This window comes from Bos taurus, chromosome 7 (genome assembly GCF_002263795.3).
Source record: "Bos taurus isolate L1 Dominette 01449 registration number 42190680 breed Hereford chromosome 7, ARS-UCD2.0, whole genome shotgun sequence".
Taxonomy (NCBI): domain Eukaryota; kingdom Metazoa; phylum Chordata; class Mammalia; order Artiodactyla; family Bovidae; genus Bos; species Bos taurus.
In genome coordinates, this window is record NC_037334.1 from 2955101 (window position 1) to 2971059 (window position 15959).

Here is a 15959-nt window from a genome sequence, read left to right on the forward strand (position 1 = left end):
ACAGCTCATGTAGCCCAATGAAAAAAAAAAAAAAAACCCAATCAAAAAAGACATACAGATGGCCAAAACGCACACAAAAAGATGCTCAACATCACTGATTATTAGAGAAATGGAAATCAAAACTATAAGAAGGTATCATCTCACACTGGTCAGAAGGGCTCTCACCAAAAACAATCTATCAACAGTAGTGTGAGAGAGAGTATAGAGAGATGGGAACCCTCCCACACTGTTGGTGGGAATGTAAACTGGTACAGCCATTATGGAGAAGAGTATGGGGGATCCTTAAAAACCTAAAAACAGAGCTACCATATGATCCTGAAATCCCACTCCTGGCCATATATTCAGAGAAAACCATAATTCGAAGTGATACATGTACCTCAATGTCTACTACAACACTATTTTATAATTGCCAGGACATGGAAGCAACCAAAATGTCCATCAACAGAAGAAAGGATAAAGATGTTGTACACATATACAATGGAATACTACTCAGCCATAAACAAGAAAGAAATAATGCCGTTTGCAGCAACATGGACGGACCGAGAGATGGTCATACTGAGTAAGTCAGACAAAGAAAGACAAGTATCATATGACACAGATTATTCGTGAAATCTAAAAAAAAAATGGTACAAATGAACTTATTTACAAAACAGAAATAGTCACAGATGTAGAAAACAAACCTGTGATCACCAGGGGTGGGGAAAGGGGGTAGGGACAGATTGGGAAATTGGGATTGACATATACACGCCAGTATATATAAAAGAGACAATAAGGATCTACTGTATAGCACAGGGAACTCTACTCAATACTACATAATGACCTATATGGAAAAAACAGTCTAAAAAAGAGTTGGATATATGCATATGAAGAACTGATTCACCTCACTGTACAGTAGAAATTAACATAATGCTGTAAATCAACAACACTCTAATGAACATTTAAAATAAATACAGTTAAGAAAGAAAGAAGCCAGAGTTCCACATGGGCTGGTTGCGGGTCACACTTTAATAGCCACTCTGGGGCAGCAGGTGGGACACCCAGTAACCACGAGACTCACATTGCTGTGGGAAAATCAAAGTCAGTGGTTCAAAACAGGAAAGTAAGTCACCCTCTTATTATGAAGACATGACGACGTCAGAAAACAGCAGCGAGTACAACAAGCAAAAGCTCTTCTCTGCACCCTGGGCACGCCATCCCAAGGCAGCCACTCCCTACCCTGAGCTCAGGAGGGCTATGGAGGGGAGGAAGGGACTGCCCACGCCACCGTGGGGCCAAAGCTGCGGAGATGTGGTATAAAACGGTACTGGGGCTCCCCCAGCTGGTGCCACTGAGCACAGAGGTATGCTTGGGAGGACTCTGGTGGGTGTGAGCAATGCCTGTGCCTCTACTCAAAGACACTGTGTTCCACCTGGTGCCACAAGATTCCCACCTTGACACATGCCCCCAGTCAACATGGTAAGACAATTCCCAGAGTCCACTTGCCCCTTTAGCCACCCCAGACACTGAGATGCTCCCTTCCCAAGCCTGCCCAAGCAGGCTCAGAGGGTGTGGGCAGCCGGGAGGCATCCTGGAACATTCTGTCCTTGGTTGACGGACGAACCACCTCCAGATCAGTATGGTTCGGAATCTCATCCAGGGTCTGGTGGAAGCTGCAGCATTGCCCAGGACAGAGGCAGGCGCAGGGCTCACTTCCACCCACCTTCAGTCCTCAAGAGGGTTCCTGATGCTCCAGCCATAAAGCTTCCAGGAAGGGACAGCCACCCTGAGCACAGGACGGTCCCTAGGAAGCATGATTGGCTGGGAACGCCAGGGCTGTATGCACGAGCATCCCCTGCCATGTCAGTAGCTTTGGGAAGCCCACAAATGCTTGGGGTCCCCCAAGGGTGTGTTCTTTCAACTGGGCCACCCAAGGAAGTGGGGGCTGGCTACAGGGTGCAGTAGATGAGGAGCGCAGGGGCATCCGAGGCTACTTGGTGGCGGTGGGCCACCAGTCTGGCACAGACGCAGTAAGGGCCACAAGGCCACTCTCAGAGGTTCTGATGTGGAGAGGACCCTTAATTTTCTCAGACCGCAGCAGGGCCAGGCCCACGTCCCCCAGCCCTGCCCTGTACTTGCCGGCTGCCTGCCCTGACTCGGTGAGCACAGAGGCTCCGGGGGCAATGCCGCCGCCAGGAACGGCACCTGAGAACTGTACTGGGAAGAGGCGCTTCCGGATAACACCCATGTGGTGGGTGCGAGCTGTCAGCTCCTGGCCAATGTAGCAGCCCTTGGTGAAGCTGATGCCGTTCATGAAGGCCAGGTTGGACTCCAGGGGCAGCGCCACTCCCGGGGGCAGGTCGTGGACACCCTCGGGAACACCTGCAGAGGTGGGGAGAGGCTTGCTGAGGCTTGAGGTGTCCTCCAGAGCTGGGGGCTCAACCCAGGATGGCCAGCGGTCCTGGCCTGTAGGAGTCCTAGCATCTGACCCCCAGTCTTCCGGGTCCCTCTGCATCCTCCAGGTCCCAACTCCGGCCCCTGCTCTGGTCTCTGGGTGAGCTGCCCGGTTTGGGCCTCAATACTGCCCACTAGAGAAGACCCTACCCCTGAGCCCAGAACTCTGCTCTATCCCGACTCCTCCCAGGGCCTGGACTCACCATGCAGTTTTCCCAGGGCTCCGGGTCACACCCCTCCTGTCCCCTCACGTCCCACCCTGCCCCTCCTCCCCGTCCAGCATCAGCCCCCCAAACCTAACCTCTCCCCAGGTCCATACCTTGCTGGTACCGGTGCCGGTGATAATCCTGGAGGTCCCCAAGACGGCCCCCGGGCACCAGGGCTGAACCCTCATCCTGGGAGAGAAGCCGCCAGCCCATGCGGTAAGTCCGGGGATCACGGGTGAGGACTGGGGCGCACACAGTCTTCTTCCGCAGCGGCCCCGCCCCGCCGGCCTCCCTCTGCGCGCACGGCAGCACGGCCCACACGCGCAGTTCTGGGCACGGCTCCACCGTAACCTTCCGCCGAATCTTGTGCAGCAAGAGGTGCCTCTGCAGCGCATCGACCACGGAGCTGTCGCACTCCAGGAGGAAGGTGGGCTGTTCACTGGAGCGCTCAGGGAGCCTGCGGGGAGAGGAGGGGGTGGCAGGGCACACCGAGGGAAGGGCTTGCAGTCGGGTCCCGGCACGGTGGCTGTGCCGCCCAAGTGCACCGGCCCCCTTGGACCACCTGGCAATGCTGCACAGCACAGCACCCCTCCACACCCAGGGAGGGCGCCACAGGAAACAGTCCGGCCGGGGAAGGACAGGCCTTGGCCAGACAGGTGCGAAGCAGGGCCTTGGGACCACAGTGGCATCCGGTGGTCAAGGTGAGGTGAGATGGCACAGATGGCCACTCTAAGGTCAGAATTTGCCACCTCCAGCCCTGAGAACAGAGAAGGCAATGGCACCCCACTCCAGTACTCTTGCCTGGAAAATCCCATGGACAGAGGAGCCTGGTGGGCTGCACAGTCCATGGGGTCGCTAAGAGTCGGACACGACTGAGTGACTTCACTTTCACTTTTGACTTTCATGCACTGGAGAAGGAAATGGCAACCCACTCCAGTGTTCTTGCCTGGAGAATCCCAGGGACGGGGGAGCCTGGTGGGCTGCCGTCTGTGGGATCACACAGAGTCAGACACAACTGAAGCGACTTAGCAGCAGCAGCCTTGAGATGCACCAATAAGCCAAGGATCCTAAGTCAGGGCACACAGTGAATTTCGGGGCCGGGGTGGGGGGGGGATGGGGCTGACAGGCAGGAAGAGCTGGGAGGGCGGCAGACAGCCAATGCAGGTAAGGTGCATGGGGAGGCCACTCAGCCCACGCCCACTTCCTACCTCCCCTAGGGAAGCCGGGCAACCTGGTCAGGGTCCCAGAGCCCTCCTAACTCCCACTCCAGGCAGCCCACATCCAGTGGAATGACCCCAGATCCTGGTGTCACTGATGGATGGATGGTGGGGCCCTTACAGACAGATGAGCACAGAGAGGCCAGCGCACGGTCAGATGTGATGGAGGGGCCCTAGGTGGAGATGTCTAGGACCCAGAGGAGTACGTGGCTAGAGTCCTGATTACAGATGTGGCTTGAGCAAGGACCCACAGCTGCATGGCAGCTGAGACAGAGAAGTGGGTAAAACCTTCAGGAGCATGTATCAGAAAGAAAGGCCATCAGCTGGGACCCATCAGCTGTGCCTCTGACCCTCTCACCAGGCAGGAAAGGGTTAAGTGCTACCCTGGAGAAGTCAATTGCCCACCAAGGAAAGAGCTACAGAAGCTTGCTTGGGGTGGTGGTGGGGGAGGGATTTGCCTGGTGGTCCAGAGGTTAAGAATCTGCCCTCAAAGGCAGGCAGCTCCACTTGGATCCCTGTTGGGGAACTAGGAGGGCCACAACTCCCGAGCCCGCAGGCCTCAACGAGAGAGAGGCCCACGCTCTGTGACAGAGAGCCCAAGCACCGCAAGCAAAGACCCTGCGTGCCACAATGCACGCCCACACAGCCAAAACGGTATCAACAAATTAAAGTATTTTTTAAAACAAACAATTCAAATTTCTGTATCTGTTTTTGGCTGTGCTGGGTCTCTGTTGCTGTGCATGGGCTTTCTCCAGCTGCGCCGAGCGGGGGTGACTCTCTGTGGCGGTGTGATGGATTCTCATTGCAGTGACTTCTCTCGTGGAGCGCAAGCTCTGGGTGTGTGGACTTCAGTGGTTCCAGGCCACAGGCTTAGTTGCTTCATGGCATGTGGAATTTTCCTGGACCTGGGATCAAACCCATGTCCCCTGCATTGGCAGGCAGATTTCTTATCCACTGTGCCACCAGAGAATTCCTAAAACAATTTAAAAAAAAAAAGAAGAAGAAGAAGCCTGCTTGGTGCCCTGATTTCTGTGGCTTCACCCTACAGCACAAACTGTCAGGACCATACACATAACGATCAGCCAAGGGTAAGTAAGTACAGGAACAAGCATGTGAAGAAAGTGCAAAAGAGCAGGCTGCCGCAGCAAGTCAGGTTATCACCTCACCCTCCAAACAGTCCTCAAAGGAGGTCAAAATGAGATCGGCTGAGGGCTGGGAAAACGATCACTTACAGACGGAATTAAACTGCCAGAAAAGAGAGGAGAGTTCAATGGTGCTGCCTCAGATAACCACATGGAAAGAAGTTCAAAGTCACTTATCACAACACAAAGACAAGTTAAAACCACAAGATACCAAGGCACAAGGCTATCAGAATGGCTAAAATAAAAACATTCAAGGCAGCGAGGATGCAGAAAAGATGGACCATTCGACCTTGCTGGTGGGAATGTGGATGGAACAGACACTCCAGAAAACTGTTTGCAGTTCTTTATAAGACTAAACATGCAGTGACCACACAATCGAGTCACTGCACTCCTGGGTACTTATCCTAGAAAACACCCCAGGTATCTACATAAAACCTGGGCATAAACATTAGAAGCAGTTTTATTCTTAACAGTCACTTGGTTTCAGAAATGAAACCAAAATATCCTTCAGTGGGTGAATGGGTAAACAAACCATAGTCCACTCCCTCAAGGGAATACTACTAAGCAAGGAAAAGGAGGAGCCTATTGATGAATCCAAAGGGCATCGAGGTGAGTGAAACAAAAGCCTCTGTTAGTATGACAGTCCTGAAATGACAGGATCATAAAGATGGAGAGTGAGCAGGGGACTGGCTGAGGGGCTGAGAAGGGGACTGTGCCCACAGAGGGCAGAAGCGGGCCTGATGGTAACGGAAGAGCTCTGTCTTCATCAAAGATACACAGGTCCACGTGTGTGATCAAATCACGGAGCTGCATGCAAGCGAGCACGTGGAAACCTGGAAGAACCTGAGTGTGCCCTGTGCCTGGCCCTTGTCCCCCTCTCCCCCCGCATGTGACCCTGGACTATCGGAGGCAAGATGTTGCCCCTGAGGGAACTGGGTGAAGGGTGTATGAGACCTCCCTGCTCATTTTTTTGTGGCTTCCTGTAAATCTATGATTATTTCAAAATAATAAGTTGAAACAGGAGCTGCCTCTGGAGAAGATGGGTTCATGCCAGTGAGAAGGGAGAGGGCAGTCAGTTTTCATGAAAAGCCTTTACTAGGTTTTTTAACCACCTGTGGGTATATTTCTATTTTTAAGTCTCTGATAAGAAAGCAGACAGAAACTATGAAATACTGGCAAGAGGAAGAAATGGGCATGGGTGGACAGGATGTGAGGCCACAGGGGCAAAGTAAACCCGAGAGAGAGGAGAGACAGATGCAGGTAAAACCAGGCCCAAGGAGGGCAAAGGCCCAGCACGGGAGGGGCCAGGGAAGGCTGGTTAAGGGACCACCAGGGCGCAGGGTAGTCAGGCCCCAGGCTGATGCCCCATCTCTCTCATGGGGCCAACGTTCCACAGGGTTCAAGAGAAGCAGGGTGGAGAACGGACAGGTTCTGGGCTCAGGCACTTTTTTTCTGAGCTACCTGTGCAAATGGCCTTGTGCCATTCAGCCCCTCAGGGCCAGCAAGGCTGCAAAGCACCCCTGCGCCCCACCACCCCAAATCAGACTGTCTGCTGCCCCTGCCGCAGCTAAGTAACGGGGGACAGGTCAGCAGGGGAAGTGGTGACGCGCGGTGAGCCTCTGCTCAGCCGGCCCAGCACAATTTGAGCTGGAACATTCTCTGTGGGGCCATCTTGGGCACTGCTGGACACTGAGAGCACCCCTGGGCTCAGCCTCCTCTGTGCCAGGAGCAGCCACACCTGAGTGACAAGCACAGATATCCCCACGCAGCACAGAGGCCCTGAGCAGGGCTGCCAGATAAAATGCATGACGCCCAATCAAATTTGCATTTCAGGAAAAAAATTCATTTTTGAATAACTTCTCTAGTGTAAGTACTTCCCAAACATTGCATAGGACATCCCCCCAAAAGTCACTCGTGTCGTGAGATGTATGTCAGCATCCCGCAGTTTTCCTTGCCCAGACTGGCAGCCCATCCTGAGGGCACAACCACAGTGGCAGGAAGAGGAGGCTGAGGGCACCCGCAGCCTCACCAGCTAGCCTGGCGGGCGGACCTGAGTGAAGAGGTGCACTAGCCCCGCGTCCCACCCTCCCTCTGCCAGGCACACACGGAGCACACTGCCCAGAAACCAGCTGCGCCCAGGCTCAGCACGACCCCGCTGAGACCAACACCAGGGAAAGGCGTGCAGGGAGACGAGCTAGCAGCGGACCTCAGCAGCCAGCCCGCCAGGGTGGCCCCCAGAGGCACGCCTGGGCCCCCCAAAAGCCAAGCAGCCCAGCTCGCAAAACCTGCAGGACTCCTCTAACAGCCAGTACTTAACAAGCACCCGGTCAGGATGAGGAGAGACCTCAAAACACAAAGCCCCAGCTGAGGCGATAAGTCAAGCCACGACTGGGAGAAAAGGTTTGAAAAGTCACATCTGACAAAGGACTGTCACTCAGAACATACAAAACCACTGAAAACTCAACAATTAGGAGACAGTCTGATTAAAACTAGGCCAAAGATCTGGACATCACCCCAGAGAAAATGTACAGGTGGCAAACAGCATATGCAATGATGTTACATGTCATTTGTCATCAGGGAAGAGGAAATTAAAGCCAGCTCCAGTGCACACCTATCAGGATGATCAAAATCCAGAATACTGACACCACCGAAGGCTGGTGAGGATATGGAGAAGAAACGGGAAGTGTTTACTCACTGTTGGTGGGAATGCAAAATGATACCGCCACTTTGGAAGACACTTTGGTGGTTTCTTATCAAACTACACGTATTCTTACCTTACAGTCTTAACAGTCGCACTTTCTGGTATTTACCGAAAGAAGCTGAAAACTAACCTCTACACAGAAAACCCGCACACAGATGTTTACAGCACCTTTACTCATCATCACAGCCATATGGAAGCAACAGCAAGTCCTTCCATAGATGAATGGATATACAAACTGGTGCATGCAAACAACAGAGTATCAGTCAACACTAAAAGAAATGAGCTATTAAGCCCTGAAAAGACAGGGAGGGAACTTAAATGTATATTACTAAGAGAAAGAAGTCGGTCTGAAAAGGCTGCAGATTCTGTGCTCCCAACTATGTGACACTCTGGAAAAAGGGAAACTGGAGACAGTTTCAGATCCAAAAAGGACCCTTTCAGTGGTGGTGAGAGTCACGAGGGAGGGTAAACAGGTAAAGCACAAAGGGTATTTCGGGACAGTGAAGCCACTCTGTATGGTGTTACAGTGGTACATACACGTGATTAAATATTCGTCCCATTTCATAGGAAGCACAGCACCAAGAGTGAACCTTAACGTGACCTAAGGACTTTGGGTAATTCTGATGTCAATATAGGCTCATCAACTCTAACTAATGTACTGCTCTGGAGGAAGAGGCAGATATGGGGGAGGCTATGCATGTGTGGGAGCAGAGCGTATATGAGAGATCTCCGCCTTCTCAATTAACCTAAAACTGCTCTAAAAAGGCTTTCCCTTTTTGTTTCTGGCCACACCACGTGGCTTGCAGTATCTCAATTCACCAACCAGGGAATGGAGCCAGGCCACAGCAGTGAAAGCCTGGAATCCTAACCACTAGGCCACCAGAATACTCCCGTAAAGAGTCTACATTAAAAACCAAAGACTAAAGTTGTGTCTGAGAAATGGTGCTACATTCGGGAAACAAGATCAGGGTGCACTGAGGAAGGAACAATTCAAGGATGGGAAACTAGAAGCATGACAGTTTCGGTGAAAAATTCCAGGGAGTTCCCTGGTGGCCTAAGTGGTTGGGATTCTGGACTTGCACTGCTGTGGCCCAGGTTCAGTCCCTGGTCAAGGAACTGAGATCCCACAGTCAGCACAGCACAGCCAAAAAGGAAGACAAAGAAAAATTCTGGAGACAGGATAAACAGAGAAAACATCAGGCAAAGAGTAACCATGAAGCAAGCAAGAAGGCCACAGGCTTCCAGGCGGGACACCCAGTTGCCAGCGTGGCCCCTTCCCTCCGAGAGCAGACCTCACTGAGATCAGATGTAGGTAAACGGTCAACAGCAACCAGGAGGGGAAGGAGCACATCTCATGAACTGCAGGTGTCAGACCAGAAACATATCCCTATAGAAACATCAGGGCAGGGCGGGAGCCCAGAAGGCTCAGCACCCCATGCGCCAGCGCAGAGCTGGGAGAGAGGAATCTGGGCATGGTTCACCCAGCCCCCAGGCCCTAGAGCAGCCATCCGAGGGAGCATTCTCACGTCTCCCCTCCTCCAACTGCTCAGAAGTGGGGCCACTAATTCGGGCTGTCTCTCTCTGATGGAACGACGACCCCACCCCACCCGCTGGGGTTGCACTCCCCACAAAGGACTTTGAGCTGGAATCTCAGAAGAGCAACCAGGGTCAGGGGACATCATCACAGTACACTCCAACTCCCTCAGCACACAGATAGCAAGTGGCACACCCGCTGTCAGGAGTGAACAGAGAGAAAAACAAACTCCTCTACAGTACGGATCACAGCACACACAATGCCTAGAAAGAACTACCGTGTACATGCCTGCTGACAAGAACTGATGGCCCAGCAGCTAAGCAAAAGCACACCAAACCAGAGGAAAAGATTTAAAGATTAAAAAAAAACTAGAAACAGAAAAATATATATTTTTTTACACCGTAAAGTGACTTGTCAGGATATAACTTCATTATAGGAAGAATGCAAAGGCAGAAAGATATAAAGTCAGACTGGAGACTCAAGGAAGAAAATTTGAGGACCAAAACATCATTACAACACTGATTAATTAAAAACCGAAATGACCATTATAGGGGCTACTGAATGTTACAGACATGGCGGGCTTAAGATAATCAAAGAATGTAGTTTTTAAAAGAGGTTAAGCAACTACTGGGAAGATAATAATTACATAAAAGAGATGAGGACAACGGTATTTCTGAAAGAGGGGACACAGAGCAGGGACTACACATGTTTTCTGTAAAAGACCACATTGAAAATAATTTAGGCGTGAGGCCACACAATCTCTACATTATTACATTATTAATTATACTTTTACCATTGGAAAGCGAAAGTGGCCACAGAGGATATAAACAAATGGACATGTAGCACTGCAGTCAAACTTTATTTACAAAAACAGAGAGCTGAATCTGCCCAAGGGTCATATTTTACTGATCCCTGTTACAGAGTCACAGAGCCCACCAAGTGCCTAGCTACATGACATGAATGAAGACCCAAAATACAATACAACATCATCATGACACTTCAAGACATCAGGATGAAGATGAGCCCGGAGAAAAACCACACACAAAGGCTCAGAAATCAAACAACAGGCTTCTTGACAACAATGCCAGCAGCTGCAAGGCAGGTTGTGGTTTCAACGTTTTCTGGGACAATTTTCAGTGGAGTTTTAGGACCAGCCAAGTTATCGGGTATGGAGTAGGAAATGGCAATCCACTCCAGTATTCTTGCCTTGAGAATCCTATGTACAGAGGAGTCCATGGGGTCACAAAGAGTCCGACACGACTGACTGCCTGACTCACACATACAAGTTACGGGGTAAAACCATTGGAAGAAGTCAAAGGTCCGCTGAAGCATCCTACCTCTCAGCAAGCCACTTCCAGCAGGCAGGAAGTACACTTAGGAAGATGCAGACAAAAACCCACAACAGAAGAGTTTTCCGGGCGGCCTCAGGCAGAGCGACAGCCTGGAACTGCATAAGAGGTTCTAGAGAAACCAAGTCTGAGAAAGCTAAGCAAGTGAACACGGAAAGCTCTACAGGACACCAAACGCTAATGTCACTGAATACGGAGAGATTTTGGAGAGAAATGCGTGTACACCAGAGAACTCAGGAAGTAGTGGTACAGTGGCACAGGGGTTGCTCCCTGCAGCGTGGCTCCTTCTCCGTGCAGTGGGCTTGAGCATGAGCAGAGGCCAGGTGTAAATGCTCCCAGGCGAGTCACTGTCGCGGCCCACCCCTCGGAGCTGGCTCCAGCCCACCTATGGCTGCCTTCCCCAGGTGCTCAGTCCTCTGCCCACTGTGCGGGTCTCCTCGTGCCCTACCCTGGGCGCTCCTTCCCTCCTCAGGTGCCCTCTCCTGGGGGCTCACCTCGGCCCACCCTGTGCACAGATTCCCAGATGTCCCTTCCCCTGGATTCCCCGTCGTGCATGTCCTTTCCTGGATGTCCGTCCCGGGCTAGTAGTAGTCTTCCCCTAGGTACCCCGACTCTGGATGTCGTTACTTCTGCCTTCTGTCCGTCCCTCCCCAGTGTCTGCCTCTACCCTTGGGAGCCCACCATAGCAGCCTACCCCCCAAGACCTCTCAGGCCCGCTCCCGGGTGCCCTTTCCCTGGGTGATACCCCGACCCCCGTGGCTAGTCCTGCAAAACGCTCTCACCCGTAGAGAATGACGTCATAGAGAGTGCGTCCCTGTACATTGAGAAAGTGGGCGTAGCCCGCTCGGGCCGAAGTTGACGCCTCGCCAACCGCAGGACCCGGAAGCGGCAGCTCATTGGTCAGCAGACCTAGGAGAAAGGGCGCCGAGTCCGGCCCGCGCACGCGCACTAGGGCACGCTCGCCTAGCAGGAAGCAGGCCCATGTTGCGCCGCTAGCGGAGTCGGCACCCTGACAGCAGCCGCTGTGAGCCAGGTGGCGCCTCGGGGCCGCGCGCAGCCGCCAGCTCCAGGCCGGGCCGCCGCACCCTGGAGCCGCACCCCTGAGCAGTGCCGCGGCCGCCATCTTGGGGAGGAGTGAGGCGGCCCGCGCAGCAGCTCGGGCGGGCAGCCGGACGCGCGGGGCGAGTAGGGGCGCCGGGAAGCGGTGCGCGCGGGCGCCACAGCGGCCCCTGGCTGCTGACGGGCGGAGCGTGCGCGGGGCGGGGTGTGCACGAGCATGCGCGGGCTGGGGCCTCAGCGGCCCCTGGTGGCGGGCGAGCGTTCCCTGCCAGAGAGGCCAGGGTGAAGGTGGGCGGAGCGTGCGCCCGGGCGAGGCCTCGGGCTGTCGCTCACACACCCATCTTGGGCTGACTTCTGCTCCTGCAAGTTGCCCTGCTCCTCAGTTCTCAGAGATGTTTCCGCTTGCTTTATTGTGTTGAGACGCGCATGATGTGAGCTTTTCCATCGTTACCATTTGGGGGTGCACATTTCTGAGCCATTGAGCATGTTCACACCGTTTTGCAGCCATCCCCATCATCCACAAGTTTCTCATCTTCCCAGACCAAAACTCCGCCCGATCAGATGAACATCCCTATCTCCCTCCCAGGGAGGCCTGGCGTGCTGCGATCCATGGGGTCGCAAAGAGTCGGACACGACTGAGCGACTGACCTGATCTCATCTCCCTCCCCAGACCCTGGGAATGCCAGTCCAGTCTGTCTCTATGGACCTGACACCTCTGGTAAACTCACGGAAGTGGACTCATGCAGTATTTATCTAGCTCATGTCTACCAGGTTCCTCCATGATGTAGCATGTGTCAGCCTTTGTAAAGGCTGATAGTCCATTGTATATATATGTATGTGTGTACACACACACACACACTACATCTGGATTATCCATTCACTCGTTGATGGGACATTTATGTTGCTTCCAACACAGAGGGACTTCTTAGGTTGCTCAGACAGTAAAGAATCTGCCTGTGATGCAGGAGACCTGGGTCGGGAGCATTCCTTAGAGAAGGGAATGGCAAACCCTCTCCAGTATTCTTGCCTGAAGAATTTCATGGACAGAGGAGCCTGGCAGGCTGAGGTCCATGGGGTCTCAAAGACTCGGACACGACTGAGCGACTAAGACACACACTCTTGCACACAGCATGAACACATGCTGAAAGTAGAGATGTGCAACTCTACTTTCAGTTCCTTTATTGTGTAGAACTCACACTCCTGTGTATCTTATATTCTGGCACTATCCTTCACTTCTGACACTTCTGATCACTAAATGTGGGGGGGGGGGGTGGGCGGAGAGTTCCCCACATGACACAATTTTCTGATACCAGCTAGGTGTTTTATACTGTAATTCAATTTTTAATCCATCTACCTGGAGATAGCATCAGATCCCATTAGACTGTGTGCACGCATGCACACAGACACATACATATTTTCCCACCCCTTGCCTTCAGATGCCAAAGTCCAAGTTGTACCTGTGCTTCTGATCCCCCAGCTATAGATCAGAAGTTCCAAAAATCCCCCTCCTTGAGTTCAATTATTTTGCCAGAGTGGCTCACAAAACTCAAAGAAACTGTTTTCTTACCAGATTACTGATTTATTATAAAAGGATATAACTCAGGAACAGCCAGATGGAAGGCTGCAAAGGACAGGGTATGTGGGAAGGGGGATGGAACTTCTCTGCCCTGAGCACAACCCACTCTCCCTAAATCTCCGTGTGTTCTCCAACCAAGAAGCTCTCTGAACCCAGTCCTCTTGGGGTTTTATGGAGGCTTCATTACAGAAAGATGAGTGATTACATTATCAGCCATTGGCTATTGATTCACACCTCCCCAAACGTTGGTGTGGGGCTGAAAGCACTAACCCTCTAATCACAAGGTTGGTTCTCCTGACAACCAGCCCCCATCCTTAGGGGCTTTTCAAAAATTACCACATTAACATAAAGGAGCTCCCTAGGGTTTCCCAGGCCCTTGATCCCCTCCCAGCTGGCTTCCTGGTTGTGACCAGTCAGGTCTGGAATGTGGTTTCACTGGCCTTGCATGGAAAAGGTCATGCTCTGTTGAGCCTGTGTTCCAAGGGTGACCTAGCACCTCCCTGCAAACCCTGTTGAGGGCAGGGAGGAAATCACTCGAGGACAACATGGGGTGGGGGTGCATTCCTCCAGCCTCACGTCACCCCATCCCTCGCCAGCAGAGAACATGCTTCTCACCAGCACGACCCACAGCAAGGGCCAGCAGACTGACCCCGAGCCCCCTGGAACCTGACCTGACCTTCCCAATCCAGTGCCAAGCTCAGCCCACTTGGTTGAGCAGAGCTGCTGCTGCCACCGGGGACTGCTTCAGTGCAATTTAACTCAAATGAAGTCAAATGAAACTTCGCTCCTTACTGCATGGGCCACACTGAAATATCCAGAGCCACACTCAACTGGTGGCTGCCTCTGTGAACAGAGCAGGCGGCACCTCCCACCAGTCTAGTCTCCCAACCAGCACTGCTCCAGGCCCCCTCCAGGAAGCCTTCCCAGGTCTCTGCACCAGCCTGGCCAATCTGACTGCAGGGAGACCTGCACATAGGCACCGCCTGGCTGCTCCTCCTCTGGTCCTCTGCGGCTTCTCATGCCTACAAGTCTGGGTGGAGGGAACTCGGAACTGAGCCTCAGGGTGCCTCAGAGAACCCCACTCACTGGCCTGGGTCCAGCTAGGGGCTTAGGTTGCTGCTGGATCCCATGCACAGCCTCCTCCCTCTGAGGCCACAGGCCCTGGAGCTGTCCGGAGGGGTGGGGATCTAAGAGCTAAAAAATAAGCAGCCCTGGGGGTCCCAGACCCTGTTTCCCAGCTGGTGCCAGCCAGGGTTGTTTCCTGTTATTCTCTGCTCATGGCCTCCTCCCTTCCCAAAGTCAGAAGAAGGAAGCTGCCCCCATTCTGGTTACCCCCTTCCCTGCAGCCCTCCACGAGCTCCCTGAGCAACCGGTGAGTTGGCTCCAGCCATGGAAACGGATGAGAATGAGACAAGGCCATTCTGTCTGATCCTGCTCCAGCCACCTCCCTGGCCTGTCCCTGCCCCTGTGCAGACCTGGGTGGGCCCCATACAGCCTGAGGACCCCAGTAGGCAGTGAAGCAGGGTTGGGATGACCAAGGCCCCACACACTGGCCTGCTCCAGAGCAGAGGAGATGAGGGACGAGGAGCAGTGGTTGCTCAGCTCTCCACCCTCACAGCTGCCCAGGCACCGAGAGGTACTGTTTTCTAAGTAGTTACATGAGTGTTAAGTGCCAAGGTTAGCAGTTGGGCTCCACCTCTGAAAATCTTAAATACTATGTCCTGGATAGGAGATCGGAGAAGGCAATGGCACCCCACTCCAGTACACTTGCCTGGAAAATCCCATGGACGAAGGAGCCTGGTAGGCTGCAGTCCATGGGGTCGCTAAGAGTCGGACATGATTGAGCGACTTCACTTTCACTTTTCACTTTCATGCATTGGAGAAGGAAATGGCAACCCACTCCAGTGTTTTTGCCTGGAGAATCCCAGGGACGGGGGAGCCTTGTGGGCTGCCGTCTGTGGGGTCACACAGAGTCAGACACGACTGAAGCGACTTAGCAGCAGCAGCAGCAGATAGGAGATGGACATCCTGTTAAAATACTGGAGTGAACCCATGAGATCATGGTTATAACTGTCCCGAACATCAAGAAACTGGGGTATGACGCTGAGATGGCTAGTGGCCTCAATTGGGAGGACATGACTAAATCCTAAGTCACCCCCATCAGAAGCTCACAAAACACACAGGACCGCGGTGGTGCACCCAAGCCCCTAAGTTCCTGAGACAGGAGTCCTATGCCTTAGGATCCCTTCTGTGGTGACTGAGCTTTTAGTTTGACATCTACCTTCTAATGCAGGTCGCACTGCATCCCCCCAATTTCACATTTTGGAACCCTAATTCCCAAAATTAGGAATAATAATTCTCAGAATGGTGCTGTGTTTGGAGATGGGACCTTTAAAGAGGTGGTGAAGGTAAAATGAGGTCCCTAGGGTGCACCTTAATCCAATAGACGAGTGTCCTTGTAAGAAGAGAAAATGAGAGCAAACACACCGAGGGGAGACCACGTGAGGCCCCGGGGAGGAGACCGCTGTCTACACACCAAGCAGAGGGCTCAGGTACTGACACCTTGGTCTCGGGCTTCCAGTTTTCAGTACTGTGAGAAAGAAATGTCTGTTGTCTGAGAACCCAGTCTATGGTATTACACAGACCGAGCTGACTGAGATACTTTCTAGAGTAGCACCTCCATCTGCAGCTTTCCTCACAGCTGGTATGCTCTTGATAACCTGTGGCTGATGGGCTGTGTATTAG

The 15959-nt window shown here is 52.8% G+C and overlaps 1 protein-coding gene across 2 annotated transcripts; it reads right to left on the reverse strand.

Moving 5' to 3' along the window:
• Positions 1-982: 982 nt before the first annotated feature.
• Positions 983-11702, reverse strand: IBA57 (iron-sulfur cluster assembly factor IBA57). Of its 2 annotated transcripts, none has more exons than NM_001205580.2 (3): positions 11362-11702; positions 2750-3093; positions 983-2358 (listed from the first exon to the last, which is right to left on the reverse strand). In NM_001205580.2, the coding sequence occupies exons 1-3, from the start codon at positions 11700-11702 to the stop codon at positions 1967-1969; spliced, it is 1077 nt and encodes a 358-aa protein (NP_001192509.1). In that variant the 3' UTR covers positions 983-1966. The 2 variants fall into 2 exon arrangements, with proteins under 2 accessions (NP_001192509.1, XP_059743970.1); XM_059887987.1 differs by lacking the exon at positions 11362-11702 and adding an exon at positions 11074-11353 and having other exon boundaries at positions 988-2358.
• Positions 11703-15959: the final 4257 nt, after the last annotated feature.

Bases quoted from the DNA above. Each gene is read 5' to 3' on its own strand.
- IBA57 (NM_001205580.2), bottom strand. From the start codon at position 11,702: ATGGCGGCCGCGGCACTGCTCAGGGGTGCGGCTCCAGGGTGCGGCGGC. The intron at 3,094-11,361 runs GTGAGAGCGTTT...CTCTCCCCGCAG, and splicing joins TATGACGTCATTCTCTACGG to GCTCCCTGAGCGCTCCAGTG. The intron at 2,359-2,749 runs GTATGGACCTGG...CCACCTCTGCAG, and splicing joins CCGGCACCGGTACCAGCAAG to GTGTTCCCGAGGGTGTCCAC.